Here is a 13,777-nt window from a genome sequence, read left to right on the forward strand (position 1 = left end):
GTTATGTCCTATAATTATAACTGTTTCTAGTGTTAAAGGTTATTTTTAGCCTATCTTTATGATAGAAAAACGCAAGCTGTTGCTTTTCACAGTAATATAGCACATCATTTATTGTAATGGAGCAGACTGCAATTTTGAAAAGATGCAATTAGAAGTGTTATAAATTAACTGATTCTATTTCTCAGTTAAAAAAAATGAAATCAACATGGTAGAGCCCGTAAACTCTTTAAGTGCATATGGTGGAGGTGAACAATGCAATCTAGAACTCTAAAGAAATGGCACAAATCTGTTTTGTTTAAGATACTTACATACATTTATTGTTTTTGCACAAAAATGCAGCTCCAAATTTCCCCCAGCTTTCAAAAAGTTTCAAATAAACCTGAGTTCATAATTCAAGTTACTATTTGCAACACAATGAAGTATACACAAGAATCTGCTGTTATGCCAGAGGCATGCGCGGTTTGGTAAGCAGGCTGGTCCGGCCACACGCATTACGAACAAACACGAAATACACTGTACAATCCGTGAACTTTTAGGATAGCTAGAAAAGTTTGGCAAAAATGTGACTTTGAGCTTTCACAGCGTACAGGCACACAAGTTACGAACAAACAGAAAGTTGACGGCTGTATTTGACAATGCCAGCTCCACAGCCACTATGACAACCACCCTAGGTGGGGGCCACCCTTGCAACAGGTGGCACCTGGTCATGATCCAATAAGCAATGTTCTGTACCAAACGCTAGTAAGCACGTCTAACTGGGAGCAACAGCAAGCTGTGAATGCGCAATTCCAAATAACTGGACACTCAACTGGGTGATGCTGTGAACACACAACGATGAACACTGCTGTGTACAGAAACACAGACAACAAAGAAAATAATCTTTGGTTTTGACCAACTACAGTTAAAACCGGCAACAATTTGTTTCCCACAAAGAAAAGAGTTGGCTACAATTTTCCTAATACTGCAGCAATGTTTAATTTTGCAAAGCAGACGAGGAGAGCTACAGCTTCCGAACACTTTGTTAAATGTGAAACGCTGGTCCCTGTAGGGGGGTTTAGTGTAATGGATTTTTCTGTCTTTATTGCATGCTGTGCAGTTTGCCATTATACTTTTTCCAGTAATAAACTAAATATTTATGTATTACGTCCCTGGAAATCTACGTGCAGTTTTGTCCCTTTCATGTGGACTAGGGCATTGGAGTGGCTCCAAATCCACATCCATTCCATTTACAACAGTGACTACTCCAGTGGTAGATAAAGTCTGTTCTCGTGCTAACAGCCACTTGTTCAGGTGAGTGTGATTAACAGATATATGGCGTTTTAATAGGACACTATAAGTCGGGTAACACCAGTAATATACTTCCTACCAGAAATCTGTAAGTTCCACATGGATGTTCCAAAATATCTGGTCAATGTCCGGGAGGAAGCAATTTTTCAAAAAGTGTCAAGTCACGCGCAGTGGGGCTCTCACTGGGTGTGATCACCTGTAACAAGTTGTACTTGGCCAGAAGTGACCATCAACTTTTTGAAACGTCTTTTGTTTTAAAGGTCTAGTGCAGGTATCTTTTTCTCTAGGTGTGAGTCACCCTCATGTTGATGGGACTGTGCTGGGGGAAGAGAAATTAAGAGGATATGGACAGCATCTTGCCCCAACTGTCATCATTAATGAGCTGAGCAGCTTGTTAAATTTATATCCGTGTCCATGTAAAGCTGTCCCCCGGCCTGTCCTCTTACCAAGACAAGAACACTTTCCCAGACTCCCATGCTGGTCACGCTCTATGGCGGACATTAGAAAACAGCCGGTAACACTCATCTTACAGCTTCTTGAACAGAGCACACCTGCAATACAAGGTGGAATAAAAAATGTTTTCACATTGAACAGATGAAATTGGCTTCTGATCAGAACAATCTTTCTAGCAAACTCTTGTGTGCAACAGGCTATGTCTGCTGCTGCCAAATGATTAAAAACAATAAGATGTGTACTCTTTCATGAAACGACTACCACTGCATGTTCCATTCTTAAGGATCGTACAACAGAGAGACAGTCTTGACAATATTACAGCACGACTTCTGGAGAAACGCAGTCCTTCAAGAGGGATGTCTAAGCTCGTGATGGACATTGGCGATTCATGTTCGCTGTCAAAGCGTCCGTCCATCAATGCCGCCTCCATCCCTCTGCTTTCTCCACCTTACAGCTGATTTTCTGTACACACTGCTTAACCGCCGATTGTCCACCTCGCCACAGCCAATGGTCCCCTTATTACACTTGCCCGGAGTATGTTAGCTGCGATACTCTAAATCAAAGCACGAGTTTGATGTGTGTCCCCCAAATGCAAAAGTCCAGTCAATTACAAATATGGGAGTCAAAATAACAGTTGCTTTGCTGGTTGATTCCATAATGTGTTTTCTCTAAAAGAGGCTAAGGCGGTCTAAATGTGCTTCATCTCTGTACCGGCCAAACACCATTCAAATGCCTCGCAACTCCACTCCATTTCACAGCTTTGTACAAAATGGTCCTATTTCAGCGCTCAGTTTGAAAAACAGCCATTTGCGAAAGATCCTTGTGCAAACTCTTCAGGAAAGGTGTATTCTGCGGCAATCAACATGCCTGTCCCTTTCCCCACTCAAATGTCAGTAGGAGGCGGCCTAGCAAATCCTGGCTGCCGACAATGCTGGTGCAACCCTGAGGCAGCCAGCATGTGAAAAGAAAGACCCTGGGGCTCCTTGCAAGCCGCCTTGGGATCCGAATGTGTGTGGGTCTGTTCTGGTATCCCTCCAAAAATTAGTTTCTTGATACCCGCGGAGTGATCCTCCGCCATTTTTCTATCAAGCAACGGTATGAACCTGTATCACTTTTTGCACTTAGAGACCGCGGCAGTTAGCACACACCAGTCACGGGCTCTGGTGTGTCGAATGCGAAGTAGGCCGGATTCATGTGCTGCAGCTGAGGCATTCGAGCTTCCAGAGGCTTCTCCGACTTGGGAGAGGTCACGTGGCTCTTCTTCCTCAACATCTGTCCAATTCCCATCATGGGGAACCTGCCTCTGCTCCGCACGCAGTTGGGGCTCCCCAAGTGGCTCCCATAGTTGTTATTTCCAGACGGCGATGAGGGGGATATAGGGGAAACAGGAGAATTGGGGGAACCGGAGGAAAAGGGAGAAGATGGAGAAAGTGGAGAAAATGGAGAGGAAGGGGACATAGGGGAGAAAGGAGACAGGGGAGATGTGGGGGTGAGGGACATTGGTTCTGGGCTGGAAGGGTTGCTCCTGTCTTCGTATGTGAAAGAAGCCTGGCTGAGGTGAACGGAAACCTTAACAGGGGTTGTACTCCCAGTGGGAAAGACCGGAGACAGTGCCCGTTCACTGGAGTGCTTGGGAGAGAAGTTCACCGGGGAGCTCAAAATCCTGTAGTGGTGGGAGGGGGACACTGGCTCGAGTTGGTCATCTCGGTCCACGGACGTGAACGAGCGCACCACGTTCACGATGAGGTGATTGTCCTTCAGCCGACACACAGGGTTGACGTTTTCCTGAAGATCAGAATCTTGGCTCCGCGTGATCTTCGGGGTCCGCGGAATCGGGTGTTGAATCTCCAGGTATTCCAGGGAGCAGGATGTGACGCAGCCGGTCTTGGTGGTCATGTTGTCATGGAATGGACTTAGATAGCTGTTCGTTGATTCTGGAAAAAAAAGATACAAATGTGAGCGAAACCCAGTGCAGAGTGCAACAGAAATACCATCTGCTTTTCTTGCTTTGTAACTGATTTGCATCTGAACTTGCAGGCATGGGCACAGAGACTTGTGGACAGCAGGGCAAAAGGATTGCAATATTGAATATAGACCCCACCCTCCCCCGAATATCGTGGTACAAAATTACTGAGGACAGAATATCGAGGGAGAAAATATCGAAAGGTAAATAAAAATATAGATTTATTATTCCTAACTCCACATCTCAGCACCTTGAAGAAATAGGTACTGCGTAAGTCCATGTATGTGGAGTGAGGTATAGAAAATCTGTACCTACCTGTAGACTTGAATTTATCTTTTATCCTCAATATTGGGTCCCATCAATATTCCTGGGTCGATAACTAGGATGCACACTGGCAAAAGGAGCATAATAATGGTCATAAGCATTTGAAGTTGCAAATGGTGGCAAATCATCACCAGCCATTTTAGTACCTGGGCACGCGATACAGAGGTTGCAAAGGACACATTTAAAGAATATTCTAAAGAGAGATGGGATTGAATTGCAGAAGTATGATGGGAGGAACAGTGTTCGGATATTTCAGATGCACAGCAGAACCACAACTGATTATGGCTCACCTAGTTCTGCTGTGTTCCAGCATATATGGGAGAACACAGAAATATCAAGAATTGGGTAGCACTTCCTCTGTTAGGATAATAGGTTCAAATGCCTAGAGTTCAATTTTTAATTCTTTAGTGTCAACACGACCATACAAATCTATACCGGTCTGCGCTACCATGACCCATATTTCCATCTTCTGCTTCTCTATAGTCACTGATACTAGTGGCATCTCTGAACCATCTCCAGGGCACTTCCCACCACAGGCTCGTCTGCTCTAGGAGCAAGTTCACTCATATTCCTTTTAATGCCTTGTTGGAACCAGTCCAATGCCTGGTGCAATATCAACTCAAGGCACATAAACAAAAATGCATTTCATGTGTTGAGAGGTCACACAATCTTCTTAACAGACGAGCACTGAGGGGGTCATTCTGACCCCGGCGGTCTTAGACCGCCGGGGCCAGGGTCGGCGGGAGCACCGCCGACAGGCCGGCGGTGCCCCGCAGGGCATTCTGTCCCCGGCGGTAAAGCCGCGGTCAGACCGGCAACACTGGCGGTCTCCCGCCAGTGTACCGCCGCCCTATTGAATCCTCCAAGGCGGCGCAGCTAGCTGCGCCGCCGAGGGGATTCCGACCCCCCCTACCACCATCCAGTTCCCGGCGGTCCGCCCGGCGGGAACCGGATGGCGGTAGGGGGGGTCGCGGGGCCCCTGGGGGCCCCTGCAGTGCCCATGCCACTGGCATGGGCACTGCAGGGGCCCCCATAAGAGGACCCCTACAAGTATTTCACTGTCTGCTTGGCAGACAGTGAAATACGCGACGGGTGCAACAGCACCCGTCGCACCTTCCCACTCCGCCGGCTCGATTACGAGCCGGCATCCTCGTGGGAAGGGAGTTTTTCCCTGGGCTGGCGGGCGGTCTTTTGGCGACCGCCCGCCAGCCCAGGGAAAAACTTAGAATACCCTCCGCGGTCTTTCGACCGCGGAGCGGTATTTCGGAGGGGGAAGTCTGGTGGGCGGCCTCCGCCGCCCGCCAGACTTAGAATGACCCCCTGAGTGTATTACAAATGCAAGTTTGTGTTTTTATTTAGCATTTGCTAGCAGTTTTTTGACGGTACATGGTGTTGTAAGTTACTGGTGTTGTCATAAGTTACTGGTGTTGTCATAAACAAAATCAGAAGCACAAATATTTTTTAAACTCGAAGGAATGGAAAGCTGTCTGCCCTAGCAGGATTTGTAACTCTGACTTTCCAGCTATTAGCAGGTCTCTGAAGCTGCCAAATTTAACCACTGGGCCGTTTTTGCTGGTACGAGGAACATACACATTTATTGCATAGAGTATGTGGACTAATGGCTAACTGGTTCACTTTGAAAAAAAGTGACAGAAATTCAAACCCTACATTCTCCCAGTTGCCCAAATACTATTCTGGAATCTCAATTTCATTTTTTAACAAGTCTTGAAGTTAACAGTCACAGGTTGCTCTAAAAGTGCTAAAAAAAACTTCAAATTTAGGCCACGGTTTGAGTTCAATGATCCCCAAATTCAATCTCCCCCTTAAGTTGCTGATTTTACTTCCACCTGCTTCTTTTGCAGCAGATAATTTCCTTACGGATGTAGAAGCTTTTGGTGTTGTCTAAAGTTCTGAACAGTCTACACCAAAATAAAGGAAGCAGAAATCTTCTCCTTAAAAATTCCCTGGATGCTGCATGGATGTTAATTCTACTAACTCTGGGGCCGGAGTGAAGCGACTTAACTAGGATTCCAGGTTAAACCGTGAGAATCCCCCTATGAGGAATTAACAAGGCAATTAGTCATTTCAGGTTTCACTCCCCAGGAATTCCTGACTTTCCCCTGTAGTTTAAACCTTGTAGCAGGCAGAATCACTGGGGGAAACCAGAGAGGTCCTGAGACATAATTCCCGATAACTGGCAACAGGAGCTCGATTTGGAATTACAGGCCTTTCGTCATGAGGACCTGAGCACTTAGCAAATACGCAGGATGCACTCTCCAGCTCAGAGAAAGTGAGATCCTGTCTGAAACAAAGCGGAATGCAGACATCTCAGAATCCATGCGCTACAGAGAAATGTTTGGAAGAAGCCTTTCTTACCCCACCGGAATGCTGCCAACCCTTCAGCCCAGAGAGACAGGATCCATCAAATCATGACCATCCCGCCTTTAGGATCCATCAAATCATGACCATCCCACCATTTAGGAGGGACTGGTTCCCACACCAGCAACATTTCTTTGCATGTGTCACAATAAACCCTGGATCATTTGAGACAGCTAATGAAATGTTGGGATTTCGCATGCTTTTTCTAGAACTTTCTCTCCATCAAAGTGCGACAAATTGTGGTGGGTCTAGTGCTGTGGCACCCAAGGTAACATTCCGGCCAATGGCAACATCAGGGCATTTTAACATTTTAACCGGATGGGGCCCCAGCAGGTTTGGTGCCCCTTCCTCTAATGGAAAGAGCACGGAGCACTCATATTATACTTTGTCCTCTACGCCAATAGCTCACACTGTTCTAATAATAATAGTTTAGTTGAAGTATTTTATTTAATGGTACGTTACACCATGGGGAACAGGGTCAAGACTGATTTGCATATGGCTGGGTCCAAACTGGAATGGCATGGGTAGCAAAAAAAATGATGGATTTAGGCCCAGATCTCTGTACTGGGGGTGAATGTTTGACATTGTTCAGCATTCCATCCATCACTTGTTCTTTTTGCAATTGTCGCCCTAATGGGAAGGATATGCCCAGACGTGGGTCACGTGGTCCCCATGCCACTGGATTCAAGCTAGCCTGGCTGAGGAGGGGAGATACCCCGAAACCAGTCCCAGGATTCTTGTTTCCAGTCCAGGGAAGACCTGACCTGGCAGTTCGGGCTGGACTGTTCTCATGGGGAACAGGGTCAAGACTGATTTGAATATGGCTGGGTCCAAACTGGAATGGCATGGGCAGCAAAAAAACAATAGATTTAGGCCCAGATCTCTGTACTGTGGGTGAATGTTGACATTGTTCAGCATTCCGTCCATAACTTGTTCTTTTTGCATGTTGCACTGGTATACACTAGTATATGCGTAGCCCGGGTCTAGATTGGAATATGGCCCAGATATATTTTAAGGACTCATGTAATGACCTTAACTGAACTTCTCTTTATCTTCAGGCAGCCCTGATGCCTGCGCTATCCATAACAGCAAACTAAATTAATTAATTAATAAGCTGTGGTTTTATGCGTTGACTTGTTGTTCTGATCTTTGACTTTCAGATGAAACTTGAAATCACTATTAAGAATTCCGTTTCTACATTATATTTCCAGAATTAGTCCATTTCAGCTGTGTTGTTTCACCAAAATCACGTAAGTTGCAAGGAATGGCACAACATGGCTTTTGATGCACACTGACAACACAGCAAGTAGTGCCAATGAACCTTGCCCACAAAGATGGGACCTTTATAGTCCCTTTACTGAGCACAAACAGTGAGGGATTACACATTTCTAAAACTATAAAACTGTTAAAGTGATTGGTTGTAGTGACTGCTACCCGTAGGTGCCACTGATTGACATCAATGGCCTTTTGTGCCACCAACGGACTAGCAGGCAAATCCTCTGATATCACCAGGCCCACTATTCGAGGAAGTGATTGACAGCTGGAACGTCATGCCTCCACATTCTCCTTTTATGGATGCGCTCTCACTTGGTTTGAGCCGGAAAGAGGCGTGGCCAATTTTTAACTGAATCTAAAGCTCGATGACCTCGTTAAACTATTTTGTAAAATGTAGAGCTGAGATCAGAGCCTTCTGCCTCTTGCGAGGTGAAGAAGACACGGGTGTTTAACATTCTCATCTACATGACACCTTTCCCTACATGCACAGCAATAATCCTGCATCATTTTATTCTAGAGGGAATATACCCACTGGGCATTGCCAAATATGTGCAGGTCCTTTAACATACCTTTCTCTGCACTTCCGGACTTCGGCACTTTTCGCTCCTTCACTTGTGCCTTGGAGTTCTGACTTTGTCCGTGATGAGTGACTTGTTGTTTGTGTGAGGGGGGACTTTTCTCAGCTTTCTTCTGTGCCCGCTGGGCCTCCCCTCTTTTCTCTGAGTCTTTAGACTTCTTTTCCTATTTGAAAAAAAATACAAAGAATTAAAGATTTCAAGGTCATATCACGAATGCATAGTTCCCCTGGCCCCAGGATGTTGGGCGAATCTTTGGATGACGAGCATAGTTTGATTCACATTATGGGGGTTATTCTAACTTTGGAGGAGTGTTAATCCATCCCAAAAGTGACGGTAAAGTGACGGATATACCACCAGCCGTATTACGAGTTCCATAGGATATAATGGACTCGTAATACGGCTGGTGGTAAATCCGTCACTTTTCCGTCACTTTTGGGACGGATTAACACCTCCTCCAAAGTTAGAATAACCCCCAATGTTCCTTAGTTCCAGGTCATAGAGCGCATTGTGCCTGAAGTCACAGATTGAAAAGAAAATCCTCACCCATCACAACAAATCTGAGCTTTAGACTTTTATAAATTCACATGCTGAACATAGTGGCTGAGCTATGAAAAGCACTGTATTTTTAAATAAATACTTTTTTTTAGGGTTGACCATGGATGGAGTCTGTAAGAATGCACTGCACGTGAATCTAGAATAGGTGCTCTCAACAAAGCATCCCTTGACTCCTCACTTTGGAAAGCCTGCTTCAGAATTATATGCATCCAATAAACACTGCACAAGTGTGCAATTTACCCAATTCAATTGTTCAATTATGGAGCTGCACATCTGGGAAGAGTCAGCAGCACTGCGCCGCTGCTAAGCCGACTTTTACTAAACTGCAAGAGCGGGTGTATCCTTCGTAGTCATTGGTCCACCTCCACAAGGGTTCTATACACATCTGCACTGTTCACTTTAAAACACATTAAATGGAACCTTATTCATTTTGTATATGACTACAGCTTCGGCAAGGGCGCTACACCCTCCAGTGCTCAGCAATGGGCCGTGTAAGATCTGAGACTACGGCTTCACACTGGGCGCTACAGCCTTCAGTGGTCAGCAATGGGCCGTGTAAGATCTGTGACTATGGCTTCACACTGGGCGCTACACCCTGTAGTGGTCAGCAATGGGCCGTGTAAGATCTGTGACTACGGCCTCACACTGGGCGCTACACCCTGTAGTGGTCAGCAATAGGCCGTGTAAGATCTGTGACTACGGCCTCACACTGGGCGCTACACCCTGCAGTGGTCAGCAATGGGCTGTGTAAGATCTGTGACTACGGCTTCACACTGGGCGCTACACCCTGTAGTGGTCAGCAATGGGCCGTGTAAGATCTGTGACTACAGCTTCACACGGGGTGCTACACCCTGCAGTGGTCAGCAATGGGCCGTGTAAGATCTGTGACTACAGCTTCACACGGGGTGCTACACCCTGCAGTGGTCAGCAATGGGCAGTGTAAGATCAGTGACTACAGCTTCACACGGGGTGCTACACCCTGCAGTGGTCAGCAATGGGCAGTGTAAGATCTGTGAATACAGCTTCACAGTGGGCGCTACACCCTGCAGTGATCAGCAATGGGCCGTGTAAGATCTGTGACTACAGCGTCACACTGGGCGCTACAACCTGCAGTGGTCAGCATTGGCCCAGGTAGGACATCCATCGCCATTTCAAGGTACTCTGAGTACTTGTAACTGCTTACTGACATTAGCCATGAGACAGTTGTGCCTCAGGATGTTAACATCATGTGTCCTTCTAACGCTGAATGGTGAAGCAGCTTGTTCTTCACCAGCCTTTTCATGATGGGAAAACCGCCATTGAAAGGCTGGAGGAAAACAAGGTTGTAATCAGCCAGACGGTGCTGGGTTCAGCGCCACCCTCGCTGACTACAACCAAGACCACTGTCATCCCACTGGGACCTTTGATCCTGGTGGGGATGGCGGTCTGTAGTGGGTCCACCTTCCAAATTTGTAATGTGGTGTTCTGACCATCACAGTTGCGGTGGTCCCACTGCCACCGCGAGGCTGGCGGTCCTAGGGCCGACAGACTCGTAATGAAACCGATTATCTTTACCCTCAAAGACCATTGAGTATGAGTGAAATGATTACTGTGAAAAAGGGTCGTGAAAAACCTAAGGATCCCAAAAACTATTCTGTGGATACAAATGGACTGAATACCTTACTTAACAGACTATTAGAGGTAGGAACCGGTTGAATATAATTGACCAAAGAGGTTCACATATAAATATCATCTAAACAATTGAAGACAACTGAACAATTGAAATGAAAGGAAATATTTCAGAGAAACCCTCCATCCTTTGCAGGACAGATTGTTCATTGCAAAAACTGAGTTACATTAACAACATTTCTACCAATTATCAGTTGATAACTGTTTTACAGACGATAACGGTCTGAACTCCCGATAAAGACCTCACTGAAGAACTTTACCACTGCAACAGGCCGAAATGTGTTAATTATAATCGAGCTGAGAGGATGAATTATTATCACAGTACAGTACAAAATTGGGGGCAACCGGACAATTCAAATAAAAGGAAAAATTTGAGGCGGAAGTCCACTCTCAGTGTGATAAATTGTACATTGACAAAAGTCTTCCTTTAGCCTACAATTGTTCTCAATACTGTACATAATGTATCAAAAGCCATGCAGTGCATTTTGAGATTTTTTTTAATGATAGGTGTCATAACGGTGATGATAAGTCACTTTGAAGACGGGTATGAGCATTGCAGCGTGTTTTCATTTATTTTGGCCCTCTGATTGAGGTATCTCATTCATGAGAATAGAAGAATCCAATTGGAAATGAGACACCAGGTTTGAGTTTGAGTGTGCTATTGTGATCAAGAACCTGCATCATAAGGAAATTAAGAAACAAGTACAAGAATTTAGATTCCTGAACTCACAATTCAGAAAGAAGGTAGATTCCGTTGTCAGCTGAGTATTTGACTACATGCTGAAAATCAAAAGAGACACTGAATCTGCAGAATTTACGTTGATCAGAAAGGACGGCTCTTTGTCCTAATCTTGTGTGAAACTATTCTCAGGCTGACTGCTTGTAACGGGGAGGGTGCAGCTTCTCCCACTGTGAATTGTTCTACTGTCACACTGGAGGTAGTCTGTTGTTCTTGATTTTTGGAAAATCCAAGAGTTGGTCGAATGAAGACAACAGAGGAATTTAACAACCAAACAAGTACCGTTAAATAATGCACCTTTTGAGAACATATGAAGAGTCAAACTACACCAATCTTTGGGACCATTTTTAGGGTCGAGCCTGCGTTGCATGCGCTCGCGCATGCGTATCGCAGCGAGACGCTTTAGTGTTTAGAAAAGGGCTCGGAGCCCTGTCGACGTCACGTCAGTGTTTTTCATTGGTTCGTGGGCACGCAATGTTTAATATAACTTCCACTAGGGAAGCTGGTGCACAGAGATGATTTTTTTTTTTAAAGGTATTAAAAAAGGTACTTTCAAGATGCTATTTCCAGGGACGATTTCAAGAAAGACAGCTTAACCTATGCCTACCACAAATGGATGATCCTTGTTCTATTAAAAGGCTAAAATTGAGATTGCGACATCTGAAATATACACATTGCATGCTTTACATGAATCACTTCCCACTCTTGGAACATTGCCAGGGAACTTAATGACTTTGGCAATTAGCTGCCAATTACTTTTCTCTCTTATTCGCTTGAGCATTTACTCTTTCTGCTGGAAGCACTTGTCAAACATCTCGGATATTGAAAGCTAAGAAAGCCTTTTGGAAGCTATTGATCCTCCAGCGAATAAACAAGCAAAAACAAAGTGATGATGCGATCACAGGTGGCTATATCTCAATCTTCTGATCGATCCTTCGTCCCTGCAGGCATGTTAGTTGTTCTTTCCTCGTCGCATGCCAAGGATTTAAGGAGGGCAGGGTCTTGTGTATTGTTTTTTGCTATTGTATTGTATTTAGGCACGTTCACTAAGTGCTATGGAAACTTTGCAAAGGTATGCACGTTTACACGTTTGTGGGGAAATCTGCATACTTTTAACAACTTGGGTGGGTTTGAGTTGAGTGAAAATGACCTTGCACTGCCCAACAAAAAAAGTACGAGTGATGACGAAGATAGACCAGGAACTTGGGTGTGGAAGGGTGAAACTCATAAAAATGACAAAACTCTGCGGGTGAAAAAAGCATTTTTGAGATAGATTTAAAGTACATGCAGTATGTCATTGTGACTTCTTGGTGCTGGACTTCAGGATGTGTGGGCTTGTAAAGCCACACAATAATCTCACCACTCTGCACAACAACAACAAAAAACAAGAAGGTGCAGTTCAACACGGCACATAACTAGCAACAGCAACATAACAAAACAGCTGCCTGCACACAGAAGTCCCTTGGAGCTTAATTTGTGCCAGGTGGTGGGCACTAGAACTCATTATTGGGGACTGGGGCTATTTTGTCATCTTAATTAAGACATTACCCCAGAGCAAGAGAGGAAAGGGCAGAAAGCAGAGGACGATCAATATGTTAAAACAACAACAGGAGAACCAAGGGATGAACATGAATTTGTAAGAGCAAGATCAAGAAACCCAAAGTGTAGAGCGTGGAAGAAGGGGGCACAACGTGGAATCTGTCTGGGTATTTGGAAGAATAACTTGGAGGCCTGTGCCTTTTTAATCTTTTAAGCAGGGAAGGTCTTGCTCCCATGTCCAGTTCTTAAATCATGGTAACAAGCTAGGACTTAGCAGTCAAATGTTAATGGCCGAGCAGTGGTGCCATCACAGTGAAGGAGAGAGCAGCAGTACAGCTTAGCTTGTCTGCCTCCTGTCTGATCAAGACTGGAGTAAACTGGTGACTGATTATCTGACAATGAGCTGCTATACTCTGGGATCGGCTGACCAGTAGAAAACGTAAGTGATCGATTAAAAAAAAAAAAACTTTGACCCCTCGATTACCAGTTGCCAAATATTTTAGCACAATTTTGGTCCCAACTAATTATTTTATTTTAACAACTACTTGGTGTACATCTTTATTGACAAGGTAACTTGAACGCACACGTTTTACAAGCTAGAGCTATGCATGAAAATGTAGTTTATAGTTTATATATTCCTGCAAGTTCTCTTAATTTGCAGCTCTGTGTAAACGTAGCCAGTGATACAATGCTGAAACCGAAGATCACTACACCACAATGACCCCACTGATATAAAATGTGTCAGTGCACACACAAGCAGCAGACATTAAGGTCAAGCTGCTCCAGTGCTTGGAAGGGGTCCCCCCTGAATCTGAACGTGGAGTCCCATGACCCACTGGACTGCACCAATTCAGTATCACTGCGTTTTCTGCTCCACAAAGCACACGTGTTCCCTCCACATGCAACACAGTTGCACATTTTTCATTATACCAAGGGCATCTAGGAAGCCAGAAACCAAATACAAGAAGCGGGCCCCTCGGTGACCCTAACTACTGTACAGGTTAGGCAGCGGAAGCG

General features: G+C 45.1%; 1 protein-coding gene across 1 annotated transcript in view; it reads right to left on the reverse strand.

The window, feature by feature from the left end:
• Nucleotides 1-297: 297 nt before the first annotated feature.
• The window catches only part of HUNK (hormonally up-regulated Neu-associated kinase), an 80,627-nt gene continuing 67,147 nt past the window's right edge, over nt 298-13,777 (reverse strand). The window contains exons 9-10 of the mRNA XM_069204041.1: nt 8,251-8,422; nt 298-3,674 (exon numbers count right to left, since the gene is read on the reverse strand). Coding sequence (XP_069060142.1) covers nt 2,878-3,674; nt 8,251-8,422 — 969 coding nt within the window. The 3' untranslated portion in view covers nt 298-2,877. The remainder of the gene's footprint in view (nt 3,675-8,250; nt 8,423-13,777) is intronic.

The sequence above is a fragment of the Pleurodeles waltl genome, chromosome 8 (genome assembly GCF_031143425.1).
Source record: "Pleurodeles waltl isolate 20211129_DDA chromosome 8, aPleWal1.hap1.20221129, whole genome shotgun sequence".
NCBI lineage: Eukaryota > Metazoa > Chordata > Amphibia > Caudata > Salamandridae > Pleurodeles > Pleurodeles waltl.